A 17,258-nucleotide genomic window follows, 5' to 3' on the forward strand; every position below is an offset into this window, starting at 1 on the left:
TAAAAGTAGGGGTCTATTATTGTACAGTGCTGTAAATGCTGGTTCTGCATGGGATGGGTTTGTCATTGAACAGTTATGTAAATCATGGTTCTGCCTCGAGGTGGTTTACCATAGTAATGTTCTCACAATTATGAATATGTCTTGGAGGGGTTTATTCTTGTACAATTCTGTAAATAATTTTTCTGCATTGTGTGGTTCTGCCAGTTATGGTTCTGCGTGGGTGGAGTCTATTGATGCTTGCTTTCTTTTCAGATGACAGAGATGATGGAGAGTGCTGTTAAGTCCTTTGAAGATTTGGAGTTCCAGCAGCTGGAGAGAGAAAGCAGTCGAGAAGAGGAAAGGGAAGCCTCGCTCCGACAGATCTCGCAGAACATATCTAAAAAGCAAAATGAGTTGAACAAAAGGAAGGTGAGATTATGTCATTAAAACCCTCTATATAAAAAGACCGAATGTAGCCCAATTCTGCCAATTTGTTAATACACAAAGGTGTTTATTAATCAGCAATGTTTCAGTGAAGTCAGCCACAGAAGCTAAATCAACGTCTATCAACTAACTGATGCAGATTTGGAGGGGAGGAGGGGGTGCCCCTTGGGAGCAGGAACCCGGCGGCAGATGACTCCATTCTGGGCCCTCGGGAGGGGGGGGGGGGCGGTGTACTCTTTGCCCGGGACTGCTGGATGGGCCCCTTACTCCCTCCCCCTGTGCAGTATGGAGAGAGATGACAGGCCGCATCACAGCCTCTTTCCCCAGCTCAGAGCAGCCTGTCCTCTATATCCCTCTTTTTTTTTTCCCACTGGGATGTGGCCCAACCTTGTCTGGTAGCCGCACCCCTCCTTAATTTACCTGGGGCCTGGCAGAGCTGTTGATGCCCCTGACTCCATTGCTTTGCAAAGTTACGCCTCTGGTAGGCAGCCCATATACAATCTCAGGGGTTTATATGACCTGAAATGTACGATTTGCATTATTGTCTTTGGTGTGTTCCGAGATGGAAGTGTATTTTACTTGCCAATGACAGCATGCTTGGCTAACATAAATATTCAGGCAATGAATTATATTCTGTATCTATTGTTCCTTTGCATGATTACGAAGCCATCGGTAACTGCTTTACTAGAAACTAGAGATATTCGCCATCTCCCCCGTTGTGCCTGGCTTTTGACAGATTTGGTTTTTGGTCTGGTTAAAAAATCAATAAATCGATAATCATTGATTAAAAAAAAAAATTGATTAAAAACCGCTAAAATCCTGTAGTGTTTTTACAATCCAAAACCCCAAATTTAGATTTAAAATCCAAATTCCGAAACTCGTGAAGATCCAATCCGGGACTGGATCTCACAGAAGATCCGGACCGTGTTTTAGTTCGGGCTCAGATTAACAAAGTTTCTATGGATTCAGGTTTCTGGAGAACTGAACTGTACATCTCTGATAGAATCATGTGTCGTGTCACCTTATAATGTGTCTTATATTCATGATACAGGACAAAGTTCTGCGCTTGGAGGAACAGGTTCGGGGTGCGGAGGAACAGGCACAGACGGAGAGACTGAGAATCCGGGAGGAGAACACACGCATCTTCCAGTCTCTGAGCAAGGTATGTATAAGAGTACGGTGATGACGCAGGGTATCTCTATCGTCACATGCAAAGGGACTATGGGATTCACTTCCAGACTGAGTGGATAACCCAGGCACAGTGCTTGTCATGTCAGGTTTTACACTAAGTACCAGTAGTATTCATAAGTGGCAGAAACTAATCCAGTGAAACTAATTATCAACCACAGAAGACACCATCTGACAGGAATACATGCCCCCCCCCCCCCCTCCCCTTTCTTCAGCCTTTATGTATGTGTATGGTAGGTGCTCTGATGTACTTCACAGAATAGGAAGAACGCGTAAATGGATTTTAAATGATACTTTCACATTGTCATGATTCGGAAATCCAACTTCTCCTTAATCCGACAAACAATGAATGAATGGGGAGAGGGCTTAGTGCCAGATCGCTGAGTGAGTGCATCGCGCCTGGTGGAAATCCCAGCCATGCACCCCCACCACCAGGGCACCTCGTAATGAGCAGGAGATGACTCTTGCTTATTAATTAATTTTCTTCTATAGATTCCCCTGCCACCAACTGAGCTATTTAAGCCATACTAGGCCCTAATGAATGGGGTGATTGTTAACAATGGAATTCTCAGTACTTTTTAAAACTTTTTAGCATCAACAGCGCCATCTTCAGGCTGTTCTAAGGAACTGCATTCCTTCGTAACTTGCAGATTAAGTATAGATTCATTACCTAACGTAAACTGTCTTTGTCATAGCTACAAGCTCTCTACAATGATAGTGCATGCATTTCCTTGCTTTCAGGAGAAAGATCGCTTGGTGGCCCTTAGTGCATTGTGTGGGAAGGACTCTGACCAGAGGGAGAGCACCCCAAAAAAGGTGAGAACACCCATTCTGACTCTACCTAATAGTATTCTCTACTATGACTCTCTTCCTTCTCTACGTCCCCCCCCTTCCCCCCTCATTTGCAATTATTTTGTATGAAGCACTTTATGTATACGATGCGTTTTTTTTTATTTATAAGTATTATATTGGAAGTCGTGCTTGCATTTATTTTAAACTTATTATGCGCTGACCTGTAAAACAATGACCCCTTAGGGCTATTTCACATGCTCCAGCTCCTGCTGGGTGGCGAAACCCCGCACGGCCAAGAAGCTGTGCCGCACTCAGAAGTTTTCAATGGTGGGGATTGCCACAGCCCGGCAGCCATCCCTTCGGCCGGTTTCACACACACCGGCTCTTGCCAGACGGTGAAATCCCGCACGGCCAGGGAGCCGTGCCGCACACATTAGTTGTGAATGGACACTATTGTGTCCATTCACACGGGACGGCCATGGCCCGGCCGCACGGTTGCAGCCGGATCCCGCCCCTGAAAGGGACGGCTGCCGGGCTGTGGCCATCCCCTCCATGATAATCTACTGTGTGCGGCACGGCTCCCCGGCCTTGCAGGATTTCACCGTCCGGCAGGAGCCGAAGTGTGTGAAACCGGCCTTCCAGTGGTGGGATCCGGCTGCGGCTGGGCCGTGGCCGTCCCGTGTGAATGGACACAATCGTATCCATTATTAGCTACTGTGTGCGGCACGGCTTTTGGCCGTGTGGGGTTTCGCCACCCGGCAGAAGCCGAAGCGTGTGAAATAGCCCTTACACAGGCGCTGTGAGCATTTATCATACTGACAGATAGTTTGTGCTGCGGATTTTTAAGAGTGGCTAAATCTTTAAAGGTTAACTACTTCATTGAAAACTATGGTTTCTTTCCAAAGCGTCCATTCTAGACTTAGGGCCCTTATTCTGGTCCATTCACACAGACCAGAATATTCGCTGTGGCTCCGATGGTGGGTGTATGTGCCTGTGCAGGGCCATTTCTGCACATGTGCATACGCCAGTTGCATGCGGCCACAGTGAACAGGGTGTTCGCTGGGCACACGCATCCAAGTGTGCGGGCAGGGGCGTGAAGGAGGGTGGGGCGGTGGCACGGGCCATTTGCATATGGGAATGCCCAGCATCTCATGGGCGATGACGCAGGAGCAGGGGGCGACCAGCTGACCTCACCGGATGTCAGCTGTTACAGTGTAACATCCATTCACAGGCCCTGCAAGGGAATCGCCCTTGCGAATGGCTGGCGGCCAGGCCACCATTTGTAAGGTGGGGTTTGGTGGACTCGCAAGGCTGCGAATAAACCAGAATAACCCCCTTACTGTAGTGCTGTATTCTTCAGTGCCACTGCCCCCTAGTGGGTTTTTTTAGGTGCTTGTTTTCTTTGCATATTATTATTATTATTATTATTATTATTATTATTATTATTATTATTATTATTATTATTACTACAGAATAATAATATACTGCTATAATTTTTTATGTATAATTTTTTTCCCCATAAATATTTTTTTGAATCGACTTTTATTTACAACCATAACCTATATGTTCACATTTTTTTTGCATAGCAAGATGATGGTGGTGCTGGTGGTGGAGGAATAATAATGTACTACTATTATTTATGTATTATTGCAACCATACAAAATTATCACATTTTCTTTAATGGCAAAAACGACAGATTTAACAACAAGTTGTATTCTTAGTGTCAACCGTTATAAATAGTAAATGGTGCTCCAGCCAATCAGCTCCTATCATTTTTTAAACACAGGACCTGACTGGCTGGAACATCATTTAACATTCCTAATGAGTGATAACAACAATATCACTTTTTCTTAAATCTGCGCATTACTTCAGTGAGATCAGCAAAATGCTTATAATACTAAACTGTCAATTAGAAAAAAATGTACAAATCAGAAGTGGTCAGAAGATCTGCACAATGTATAGGCTGTTATATATGACAACGCATTGGTAACATGTATTGCTGTACTAGGTGATTCATCGCGCCCTACGGGGGCTCTTCACACCGTCGTAAGGGGCTGCGCCCCCTTAATTTGTGAACGTTTGTATTGTGAGAAATATGGTTAGAATTGTATGAAAGATGCCTGTATTGCAACTTGAGTTATAGGTGAAATGTGTTAAATAGAGAGCATACTGTATGATGTGGAAGGGGGTGTGTATTGTTTTGTTTAATTAAAAAGCGGTTACAGAGTAAGATGTACATTGATAGTGTGGATGGTACAGTGACATTTGTGGGTGTGGGGGGGGGAGGGGGGCTGTGTGTGCATGTTGTTTAGTTGTGTGTGTGTGCAATAGTATATTAGGGTGTTTTTGAGTCAGCGGCTCCCCACTGGCGGAGGTCACAACACAGGAAAACAGGAGGCTGGGTAGTGATAGGGGTGTGTGGGCATAAGGGGGACTAAAGAGGAGGGTGGGAGACACAGTGCCGCGAATCGCGGGAGGGGGGGCGTGGGGGGTTGCAGCGAATTGCAGGAGGGGGGGTCGCGGGGGCAGGGGGGTTGCCGCGAATCGCAGGAGGAAGGGCGCAGGGGGTTGGCGCGAATCGTGGGAGGGTGGGTTGCGGGGGTTGCCACGAATCGTGGGAGGGGGGGTTGGCGGCGATTCGCAGGAGGGGGGGGTCACAGGGTGGGGGTGGTGCCGCCAATCACGGGAGGGGGTGGTCGCAGGGGGGGTGCCGTGAATCGCGGGAGGAGGGGGGGTGCCGCAAATCGCCACAAGAAAAAATCAACACAGAAAGGTCAACACATGTAAATGTTGACATAAGTGTGGCATTTCATTGGTGTCCATGTCGACACATGAGAATAAATATGAGAACATTCAAAAAATGAAAAATAAATCTCAAAATCTCATGTCAACCTTTTTCATTGTCGACCATAGCCATGGGGGGGGGGGTTTGCCGCGAATCGCAGGAGGGGGGGGTCGCGGGGGTGCTGTGAATTGCGGGGGGTTTTACCGCGAATCGCACGGGGGGTTTTGCCTCGAACCGTGGGGGGGGGGGAGGTTTGCCGCGAATCGCGGGAGGGGGGGTCACAGGGGGGGGGGGCGCGAATAGTGGGTGGGGCGGCGGGGGGCGCTCACCTGGTGCAGTGTCTTTGCTGGGCAACATGGGGAGGCAGAGGATGTCTGGCACTGTAGGCTTACTGGGCTGGTTCTCTGTCATGTGAGTCAGTCACATACCTCCCAACATGACCCTCTCCAGGAGGGACACATTGCTCTGTTTCTGGACTTCCCTCATAATGTATGATTGCCATCACCTGTTTCACACATGTTATTAATTGATTAGAAAGGTGCTTCAACACAGGTGCTGGCAATCATTAATTAAGGGAGAAGTCCAGAAACAATGTGTCCCTCCTGTTATACACACACTCACACACTTTGAGTGACAGATGTAGCCAAATATATGAGATAATGTCCTCATGGGTCTTCTCCAGTCATTAGCCTTTCAGCCAGGGCCAGATTAAGCCTTCGGGGGGCCCGGGTCACTTTAGACAGGGGGCCCCCCTCCTACTTGTCATTACTGGCTGCAAGCTGCATGGGAGAATATTATTCTGTCAAAACACAGAGTAAAGGCAGTATAAACTAGGTCAATGGGTAACTGCAGGGGTGGGATTAATATAAACCTATATATAATACCACATGAAAAGCCTGTGTTTGTCTCTCTGACCTTACTCTGTAGGAGCCCTGACAGGCAAAGCGCTGCCTCTGATTAAAAACCCTTCCATGATGAGGCTGCTGCTGCTTCTGTCCTCCATGGGCATGAGAAGCATATGATGAGCTCCACCAAACAGAGCTCAGCACAAGCCGCTAAGCCTCTTCTCTCTTGTGCAAAATCTCATGGTACTTAGACAACTCCCAGGAAAGCACTGCACACAAGAAATGATTGTGCTGATGAATCTATGTCTATTTGTGCTCAGTGCCAGTATGTCCTGCAGTCCAGGACTTCAGACATTACAGATCCATATTGGATTCTTCTCATTGGCTGTTTTTGAAATTTTGCACCAGGCGCTCCAGAGAACCTCCAGCCTGCCCAAAAGAAGGGGGAACGCTCCATTTGTCCGGCAGTCTGAACGCCCGGTGTCGCTCCACGGAAGCAGTGAGTGACCAGACCTCTGTGTGTGTGTGTGTGTGTGTGTGTGTGTGTGTGTGTGTGTGTGTGTGTACTTGCACGTAACACCTTATTCTAAAATCCACTTCAAGGTTTAAGCACCATTTCTGAACATATGCTTTCCATGATGGGTACAAGATCATGTAACAATACCAATTAAATAATGTATTGCACTGACGGACATGACCTGGGATGGGCAGAAGTATAAGATAAGCAGTTTATAGGTAATAAAGGATTTACAGCCATTCTTCATCAAGCCTTTAAAATATGGGAGGCCACCAAATCCTTGTTGATTGAGGAACACCTTTGTGTATTACCGTACAGTTTAGAATATCTCCTTCCTCCTAATAAACTCAACAGCAAAGAACCTGGATCCCTCCCTGATGATAGAGTCCTTTCTAGGACCGGTTATTCCTCCGCATGCTCTACATTCCCACGGAATTCCCTGCTCACAGCCGCCACCTGTCTCACCGGTACCATCACATTGGGTGGTGGGGTTATTGGGTCCTGTTTATATGCATCTTGCACTTTGTACCCGCATACGTTTTATTGCAGACAATAGGAATATATATGTTCCGTGTGTGCGTGTTTTTGCTATAATATATGTACAGCTATTATTGCGTGTTACGGTTTTCTGTGTGCATGAGTCACGTCTGTATAACAATCCTCTACATGCCTTTGGTGGTGGTTTTGTTGTTTCAGCGTGCTTGGAAAGCGCCGGCCTGGCATTGCACCTAGCTGTGTCCTCCACCAGTTCCGGTGGTAAGATCGCCTTAGCCATCAGCCCCAATCTTCAGATCGCTCGGAGCCGGAATCTGCAAGGAGCGGACAGGCGGTCTAGCGGTGGAAGGGTTCAAAATGGAGTTCCCAGACTACCACTCACATACGGGTAACCATGACATACGGACTTGTTCATATATGTGTCTTACATGGACAACACTTTCTGCAAAGTACTTGTAAGCCTATATTCAATGTCTAGTTCTGTCTGCTGTACTTATCTTTAGCACATTGTATAGTATTTCCTCTCTGATTTAGGGTCTAGTACTGCTGAAATGATGCAGGTGGTGTTGCATACCTTGCAGCAATACTCTAGTGCAGCGACCTTGTGCCAATACTCTATATGGAGCTGCGGCCTTGTGCCAATACTCTATATTATGGGGCTGCGGCCTTGTGCCAATATTCTATATTATGGGGCTGCGGCCTTGTGCCAATTTATATGGGGCTGTGGCCTTGTACCAATACTCGATATGGGGCTGTGGCCTTGTACCAATACTCGATATGGGGCTGTGGCCTTGTACCAATACTCGATATGGTGCAGTGGCCTTGTACCAATACTCGATATGGTGCAGCGGCCTTGTACCAATACTCGATATGGTGCCGCGGCCTTGTACCAATACTCTATATGGTGCTGCGGCCTTGTACCAATACTCTATATGGTGCCGTGGCCTTGTACCAATACTCTATATAGTGCTGCAGCCTTGTACCAATACTCTATATTATGGGGCTGTGGCCTTGTGCCAATACTCGATATGTTGCAGCGGCCTTGTACCAATACTCGATATGGTGCCGCGGCCTTGTGCCAATACTCTATATGGGGCTGCAGCCATGTGCCAATACTTTATATGGTGCCATGGCCTTGTACCAATACTCTATCTGGTGCCGTGGCCTTGTGGCAATACTCTATATGGTGCCGCGGCCTTGTGCCAATACTCTATATGGGGCTGCGGCCTTGTGCCAATACTCTATATCAGGCATTCCCAACCACGGTCCTCAAAGCACACCAACAGTGCAGGTTTTAGTGATATCCAGGCTTCAGCACAGATGGTTTCATCAGAATCACTCAGATACTAATTAAGTCACCTGTGCTCAAGCCTGGATGTCTACAAAACTTGCACTGTTGGTGTGCCTTGAGGACCGTGGTTAGGAATGCCTGCTCTATATGGTGCCGTGGCTCTGTTGCATGAACACTGTGTATCATTAAAGGCTAACATTTTACATATGAAAGTAACACTGTAATGTCCTCTATCATCTTACCAATTTTCGTGCCTGGTTGGGTCAGAACATGCTCAGTAGACCCTTGACTAGTATAAAGTCTTTACATGGACGCTCTCCTCTCTTGACCCGCCTGTAACAGACGCCCATTCCTGCAGCAGGCGTTGCAAATATAAAACATTACGTACCATATATACGCGAGTATAAGCCTACTTTTTCAGAACAGGTTTTATGCTGAAAAAGCCCCCCTCGGCTTATACTCGAGTGAGGGCCCCACTTGAGTCAATAAGTTTTCCCAGTTTTTTGTTGTAAAATTAGGTGCCTCGGCTTATATTCGGGTCGACTTATACTCGAGTATATACGGTACTTGTCTGACAGTAGATAAATGATATATTGCACAATTAGTATTGTCTGCAGTACTTCTATTTTATTAACCATCTTCCTTCCTTTTCCTCAGACCCATGCCTAAAATAGCAGAGATAGAGCGTCAGCTCCGGGAGGCCCTGGCAGAGAAGGAGCGACTCTTGAAGGCCAGGGTGAGCAGATGATGATGATGATGATGATGATGATGATGATGATGATGATTATTATCAATTTTTTTTGGATTTATATATGTTAATAACTTTACCAAAGTATTGATAAACCAAGTGATCCTTCGTTTCCTGTACCAGTCCCTGTATACACGTATACACCGCTGCGGCTCAAGTTGACTGACTCTGACAATAGGTCACTGGCAGCCGTATAGCGTCCAAAACTCATACAATATGTATGGCTTGCTAGGAGCCAGAGAAATGTCGACTCAATTTATGTCGGCATACATTGGGTCGACCATTGAGGGTCAACAGGGCTTAAGTCGACAGGGTTGGAAGGTTGACACAAGCATTCAGTCGACAATGAGAAGGGCGACAGTCAAAAGGTTGACGAGTTAATCACAAATGTCGACATAGTGGACACCGTTGCTGTGCTCATCACACTGTTTCAGTGGTTCTCAAACTGTCCTGACCTTCTCAGCATGGGGTCATGACCTTCTCAGCATGGGGTTGCGACTCCATGTTGCTGACAATCAGGCTGATGACTTCTCCGATCTCAGTCAGTGGTTCAAGGAGTCTGATAAATCTGTTGAGTTGTCTGTTATATTAGACTCCTCCCACCATGTTGTGCCTCCACAATGCTGCCATGTATGTGCTGCCTGCTGACTACACGTGTGATGTGATGGGTTATGGTATATTAGACTCCTCCCATCACTCTGTGCCTCCACAATGCTGCCATGTATGTGCTGTCTGCTGACTACACGTGTGATGTGATGGGTTATGGTATATTAGACTCCTCCCATCACTCTGTGCCTCCACAATGCTGCCATGTATGTGCGGATTCAGTACTGAATCCCGGCGGTCGGGATCCCGGCGTTCAGAATCCCGACGCCGGAATCCCGTCAGCCGAAATGCCGACAAGGGGGGGGACGTGGATCGCCCCCCCTTGCGGGCTCGCTGCGCTCGCCACGCAGCGGGCCCGGTGCCACGCTACGCTCGGCACACTAATTTATTCTCCCTCCAGGGGTGTCGTGGACACCCACGGAGGGAGAATATGTCGGTATTTCGGCGGTCGGGATTCCGGCGTCGGGATTCTGAACGCCGGGATCCCGACCGCTGGGATAGTAACTGCATCCCGTATGTGCTGCCTGCTGACTACACATGTGATGTGATGGGTTATGGTATATTAGACTCCTCCCATCACTATGTGCCTCCACAATGCTGCCATGTATGTGCTGCCTGCTGACTACACGTGTGATGTGATGGGTTATGGTATATCAGACTCCTCCCATCACTTTGTGCCTCCACAATGCTGCCATGTATGTGCTGTCTGCTGACTACACGTGTGATGTGATGGGTTATGGTATATTAGACTCCTCCCACCATGTTGTGCCTCCACAATGCTGCCATGTATGTGCTGTCTGCTGACTACACGTGTGATGTGATGGGTTATGGTATATTAGACTCCTCCCACCATGTTGTGCCTCCACAATGCTGCCATGTATGTGCTGCCTGCTGACTACACGTGTGATGTGATGGGTTATGGTATATTAGACTCCTCCCACCATGTTGTGCCTCCACAATGCTGCCATGTATGTGCTGCCTGCTGACTACACGTGTGATGTGATGGGTTATGGTATATCAGACTCCTCCCATCACTCTGTGCCTCCACAATGCTGCCATGTATGTGCTGTCTGCTGAATACACGTGTGATGTGATGGGTTATGGTATATTAGACTCCTCCCATCACTATGTGCCTCCACAACGCTGCCATGTATGTGCGGTCTGCTGACTACACGTGTGATGTGATGGCCTTCTTGCTGGGGTCCTGTAATTATTTTTATTGTCTGATGGGGTCCCAGCGCAAAATAGTTTGAAGACCCCTGCACTATTTTAATCTCCCCACCACACCATAGTGGATGGTGAGGTAACTAAAACCTAATTTTGACCTTTTGACTGTCGATCTTCCATTGTCGACCTTCAGTGGTCAACCCAATGTGTGTCGATCTTAATTCAGTTGACCCTAGTGACCGTATCCCGCGGCGGGCTGTCACATGACTGCATCAGTATTCCTGAGACTGGTGTCTATACTCGTCCCAATGGCCACTTCCTAAACATTTAAATGCCCCAATACCAACGGCCAAGATCACGGTGCGCTACTAGTAAGGCTCGGGAACCACACAGGTCTCCAGGATGCGTTCAGCTTTGTAATCGACTATCATTAGGCAGACTGATCCGAATAATGGACATTGGGTGCATGCTGTGCTGTACAATGGAGAACTTCTTCCAGGAGTGCAGCAGTCTGCCATGCAACAACTGCGGATACTTCTTTTAGCTTTAATCTACTAATCACACCCGGCTTTACTGGCATCATCTGCCACGCCCCATTTTTAGTACTGCGCTCCGTGACTTCAGCCACGTATCGCATGCATTCATCGATTCCTACACAGCCGGCGTTACTGACTGCACACTGTCACCCAGCACCGTGCATCCAGCTCCACCACGAGCTGAGCTGGAGCTGTCAGTGTCACATGACTGTCATGTAAGTGCTTCTGCTTTTTAGACGCGAGTCTCCCCGGCACAGACTCCTTCCTCTCTCTGACTCGCTGACACGTCTGGGAAGCTGCACACCTCAGGTAGAACCTATCCTTGTGTGTGTGTTTTGCAGCGGGTCTGTATTGCGGCTTGTTAGGGTGTTAGCGGACATGTGCAGAACTGTGTATACTACATTAGCTATGTTAGGTGCGTGGTGAAGTGAAGCTTCATAGATTAACATTACAGTTTGCTAGTGTGGCTGTCGTCTTTCCTTGGCAAACTGTGTTCTAGCCAGAGTCGGCAAACGGGTTTTTCATGTTTATTCTTGGCTACAGCAAACAAAGTAGAGATTATCCAGTTATGCAGAGAGCTGGCTGATATACACACGATCCGGAGGTGTTTATATACCTTTATTATTCAGGATCTACAAATGCAAATAATTAAAGCAGCATTTTTCTCTCTCTTTTTTTTTTTTTCTTTTTTTTTGATTTGGGGGGGGGGGGGCAAGCAATTATCAGCAAGTCAGAATTATCTGAGGACTTCAGCACTATGGGCACCAATTCAGCATGGATCCTTAATTAGAGACTCAGGGGGAGATTCTCTAAGAATCTCCGCCCCCCTTCGCCGCCCATCGCATACTTAATTATCGCATATGTTGTAACATATGCGATAATTAAGGCAAAGGACAGCTGTCCTTTGCGGTGAGAGTCGCCGGGTCCCAGCAGGTCCCTGGCGGCTCTCCCCTCCCTCCCACACCCGGCGCTGCTGCTGCTGCGCCGGGCTCTCCTACTCCCTGCACCCGGAAGAGGATCAGTGCAGGGAGGAGGTCACAGGTTCGGGCAGCACTGCGCTGTGCTGCCCGGACACAGGTGAGGGGGGAGGGGGCGGTGCGGTGCGGCGGGGGGTCGGCGCGGGGCGGCGGAGGGTTGCGATAGAAGCCCATTGGCTTCTATGGGGCATCGCCAGATTTTTCTGGCGATGCCCCCCGCCGCGGTAACCCGGCGGGGGATGCTTACAGCATCCCAAAATGCGGTAAAAACCCCGATAACGGGGTTTTTACAGCATTTTTAGTTTAGAGAATCCCGCCCCGTATCAGACTATTATAGAATTATTGCACATTTGTTCATTATTATTATAATTTTATTTATAAGGCGCCACAAGTGTTTTGCAGCGCCGTACAAAGGAACAGTGCAGGGAGACAAAACTTGGCGTAACATTGAATAAATAACAAAAATACAGTACAAATAAAGAGCACCACAGTTCAATACACATTACAGCTTAAATATAAGTAGTGAGGACTCAATCAACATACTATAAGACCATGGGTCTTCAAACTGTGGTCCTCCAGATGTTGTGAAACTACATGTTCCAACATGCATTGCCACATTTTTTCCTATAAGAGCATGCCAAAACTGTCAGGGCATGCTGGGACGTAGTTCCACAACATCTGGAGGGCCACAGTTTGAAGACCCATGCTATAAGAGGCTTGAGGCCAATGATGGAGATGAGTATGCAGACAAAGATGGTCACTGAGTGTTGGAGTATAGGAGAGCTGTGAGTGACATGTGAAGAGAAGAGGGCTATGACAACAGGAGGGAAGAGGGCCCTGCTCGGAAGAGCTTACAATCTAGTAGGAAGGGGAGACAGACAGATTACAAAAGGTGCAAGCAAGTGGGTGGTGGTTAGATAGCAGGATGTAAGCAGGCAAGGGGTCGGAGAACCAGCTGGTTTATGCAGTGGAAGGGTACGCTTTGGTGAATAGGTGAGTTTTCACGTTGCGCATGGGAAATAACGTCTGAAAATGCGCATGGATCGTAAACGCAATGTAGCCGCAGTTTGACAGGAAGCCGCCGCTTGGAATGGGGAAACATGGCATTTTTTGGGTGTGTCAAAAGAAAAGGCGTGGCCAGGCATTTTTGGGGTTGGTCTCTGACGTCGGTGCTGACTGATTCCAGCCTGCCTTAGTGGCAGCTTCAGGCTTGCTCAGATGGCAAAGACTTGCATATTGGATTTGCGAGTGGATAGCGGTCCTGGATGCATTCGCAAACGCACCGGCGGTTTCTCTTTCTGGGCGGTGGCTTATTGCTCGCAGTCATCAGCAGCTTCTCACATTACCGATCCATGCTGAATTAGACCCTATATTGTCCATTGTATTATATTACTACTTATCATTTTGTTTCTGCTCCAATATACTGGCGCCAGTCGTTCCCTCTGACCCCGGATTATCTCATCCGTATCACTGAGCGCACTGCAAAACCTACAATGATGTCTTTTTATTTGACAAAAAAGGGTTTTGGTTGATATGATTTGGGGACACCAAGGGGTTAATGTAATGTCCTCCCCATTTTTATTACTACTAGAATGCTGCTGAGTCTGTCACCTTCTCTTGAACCCTGAACCCAGTGGGACATGAGGTAGGAAACGCCTGTATTAATGAGCAGAGAGGCTGAAGCGGGCTACAATACCATGTGTTTTGCAGTGCGTCTTTGCTGCATAATATATAAAAATGACAGGGTGGCGCCTCCTTACTCTGGGGTATGTGTCATTGTGTCAACCAACTTTCAGTCGGCATGTATTGTGTCGACCACGGAAGGTCGACAGGCCTTAGGTTGACCCCTAAAATAATAGGTTGACATGGGTAAGGTCGACAGGGCCTGAAGGTGGACAATAGGAAGATCACCAGTTAAAAAGGTCGACATGAGTTTTTCACATTTTTTGTCACGACTGTCAACACAGTCGACATGGACACCGTTTAAGTCTACCGAGTCCTCTCGCATGGCTCATGCTATGCTCAGCACACTATTTTATTCTCCCACCATGCCGCAGTAGATGGTAGGGTATTCAAAATGCCGCCTGTCGGCTCAAAAAAAAAAAAAAAACCATTGTCGACCTAATGATTGTGTTGTCAATCAGACCCTGTCAACTTTACCTATGTCGACCTATTTCACCGTCCTTTTGGTATGGGGTATGGTGGTCAGGGCAGGAGATGGTTTTTGCTCAATTCCTGATCCCAGATTGTATAACAGCACTTCCGCCCTGTGATCTTGTCGGGCACCATAGTAGAGGAAGGCAGGACAAGGTAAATGCTTGGAAGACCTGAACCAAGAGGACAGTGGGGGCTCCTTACTAGGAGTAGTTCCCACATATGTGCCGCGGGAAACGGTCATTGGGTCACCAGCATGTTGGTCGACATGAGTCTAGGTCGACCTGGGTTAGGTCAACAGGGTCGTAAGGTCGACAGTCAAAAGGTCGACATGGGGTTTTTCACATTTTTTTGAAGGTCGACCTTCCTGCATGTCAACCTAGGTCCTAGACTCTTGTCGACCTAAATGCATATCGACCTAATGGTGTCGACCTAATGACTGTCGACCATACCCTGTGCCCCAATGCTGTCGGTTGACCTAAGCATACATAAGAAGAATGTGATTGGCTAATCCACAGTCAGTCACTTTGCATTCATTGGTCCTCTTCCATTACCTCCTTGCCATCACAGGTCACCCAGTACACCCTTCTGAATTGCATACAGCCGCTCTCCTATTCTGATATTTGGTGAGAGGAGGCGTCCCTTCTCCCCCAGGAGTACAGAGAGGGAGACAGCAGGGTGTTTATTCCACTAATCCCATATCTTGCTTTCATTTCAGGAGGAGAGGAGGGCAGCTAAGGAAATGACCAGACGTCTAGAAACGGACCAGAATCATGTGAAAGAAGATGAGCTACTGTCCACCCCACCCACCGTCCAGCCGGTCACCCCTGAGATTACTGCTGAGCCTGTAAGTGAAATCCATCCTACAACATAGCATCTGCTATTAGTTCTGCAGTAGTTGGGGAGTCCCAGGTTAGCAGCCTGCGCCTGGACCCCTGTTCCTGCCCACACTGCAAAGACTCTTGATAAACCTGTATTGTACTTTTGCTTGTTTCAACCCTGGTGATACGTTTGATTTTTGCACAGGTGACCGTCCTCTCAATGCCTCCCCCGCATCTTCCCCTTGACCTCAGGTCTTACCTGGAGGCGTCGGGTCACAGTGTGGAGACATGCACACACGTACGGGTCAGTGCAATGTGCTGCAGGGGTTACCTGGTGAAGATGGGTGGCCGGATTAAAACATGGAAGAAGCGCTGGTTTGTGTTTGACCGCCAGAAGCGGAGGCTGGCGTACTATGCAGGTACCTGCCCTATTGTCTGTCTCTCTCCAGGCTGATGTGTTGTATATACGTATATTACACTGTAACACACAGCAGCAGGTCTGCCGGCCTATCCAGGATTGGGGCCCTCCTAGATGAAGGCTGCTTATGACTTAGGGGTGACCTATCAGCTCTTAAGCTGTTGTAGAACTAGAAGTCCCAGCATATCTTCAGGTCATAATTAGAAACCCTATCGCTGGTCAGCTGTCGTGTTTGTGCAGAAACAGCCAGTTTTATATCGGCTGTAAAAAGAGGTTACTTATGATTCTCTAATACACCTTATTCCTTGTTTCTAATGATCGCTGAAATAATTGTATCACCATCCACTATTACTGCTGTCATCACAGTCCGACAATTGTACTGTATCTGCTGACATCACCAGTCACCAATTATATCTGCTGACATCACTGTTTGCCAGTTGTGACTGCTGACATCACTGTTTGCCAGTTGTGACTGCTGACATCACTGTTTGCCAGTTGTGACTGCTGACATCACTGTTTGCCAGTTGTGACTGCTGACATCACTGTTTGCCAGTTGTGACTGCTGACATCACTGTTTGCCAGTTGTGACTGCTGACATCACTGTTTGCCAGTTGTGACTGCTGACATCACTGTTTGCCAGTTGTGACTGCTGACATCACTGTTTGCCAGTTGTGACTGCTGACATTACTGTTTGCCAGTTGTGACTGCTGACATCACTGTTTGCCAGTTGTGACTGCTGACATCACTGTTTGCCAGTTGTGACTGCTGACATCACTGTTTGCCAGTTGTGACTGCTGACATCACTGTCCGCCAGTTGTGAATGCTGACATCACTGTCCGCCAGTTGTGACTGCGGACATCACTGTCCCCCAGTTGTGACTGCTGACATCACTGTCCCCCAGTTGTGACTGCTGACATCACGGTCCCCCAGTTGTGACTGCTGACATGGTTGCTCACTCGTCTGTGTGTTTCTTCAGATAAAGAAGAGCAGAAGCTGAAAGGGGTGATCTATTTCCAGGCCATTGAAGAAGTTTATTATGACCACTTGCGCAGCGCTTTTAAGGTGAGTAGTGATAAGAAATGATTCATATATCCATCAAACTGTTGCTAATTAGGGATTTGAAGGTCTTGAGCACAAAATGGGTTTGTATAGTCATCCAATGGCCACTGTCCTCTCAGGTTTGATGCACATGTGGTTCAAAAATCCGCTGGATACGCTCCACAAACAGACATATATTCAGCTCCGCATCAGCCCCAGAATCTAACACTGGGTACACACTGACTGACATATCAGCCTATCAACTGAATGCTCTAATATTTCACTCAAATATTGCGATGGCCCTGCAGTGCTGACATTGGCCGATATATGTGCAGATATATTGGTGCATCGTGCGTTGTGTATGGACAGTCTGCCTCTGCCTGTACACTTGCTGCAGAGACCACTAGTGACTGACATCACAACTGGGTGGGTATGTGTAAATGCCCGCCCGGTTGTG

The 17,258-nt window shown here is 47.7% G+C and overlaps 1 protein-coding gene across 3 annotated transcripts in view; it reads left to right on the forward strand.

Annotated features, from left to right (window-relative positions):
• The window catches only part of PHLDB3 (pleckstrin homology like domain family B member 3), a 65,738-nt gene that overhangs the window by 45,314 nt on the left and 3,166 nt on the right, over positions 1 to 17,258 (forward strand). For all 3 annotated transcript variants that reach the window (XM_083162356.1, XM_083162354.1, XM_083162355.1), the window contains 9 exons: positions 253 to 408; positions 1,475 to 1,585; positions 2,353 to 2,427; positions 6,442 to 6,532; positions 7,247 to 7,433; positions 8,994 to 9,072; positions 15,243 to 15,371; positions 15,551 to 15,764; positions 16,740 to 16,825. In XM_083162356.1, coding sequence (XP_083018482.1) covers positions 253 to 408; positions 1,475 to 1,585; positions 2,353 to 2,427; positions 6,442 to 6,532; positions 7,247 to 7,433; positions 8,994 to 9,072; positions 15,243 to 15,371; positions 15,551 to 15,764; positions 16,740 to 16,825 — 1,128 coding nt within the window. The remainder of the gene's footprint in view (positions 1 to 252; positions 409 to 1,474; positions 1,586 to 2,352; positions 2,428 to 6,441; positions 6,533 to 7,246; positions 7,434 to 8,993; positions 9,073 to 15,242; positions 15,372 to 15,550; positions 15,765 to 16,739; positions 16,826 to 17,258) is intronic.

The sequence above is a fragment of the Crinia signifera genome, chromosome 19, assembly GCF_055691185.1.
Source record: "Crinia signifera chromosome 19, ASM5569118v1, whole genome shotgun sequence".
In the NCBI taxonomy this organism is placed as follows: Eukaryota; Metazoa; Chordata; class Amphibia; order Anura; family Myobatrachidae; genus Crinia; species Crinia signifera.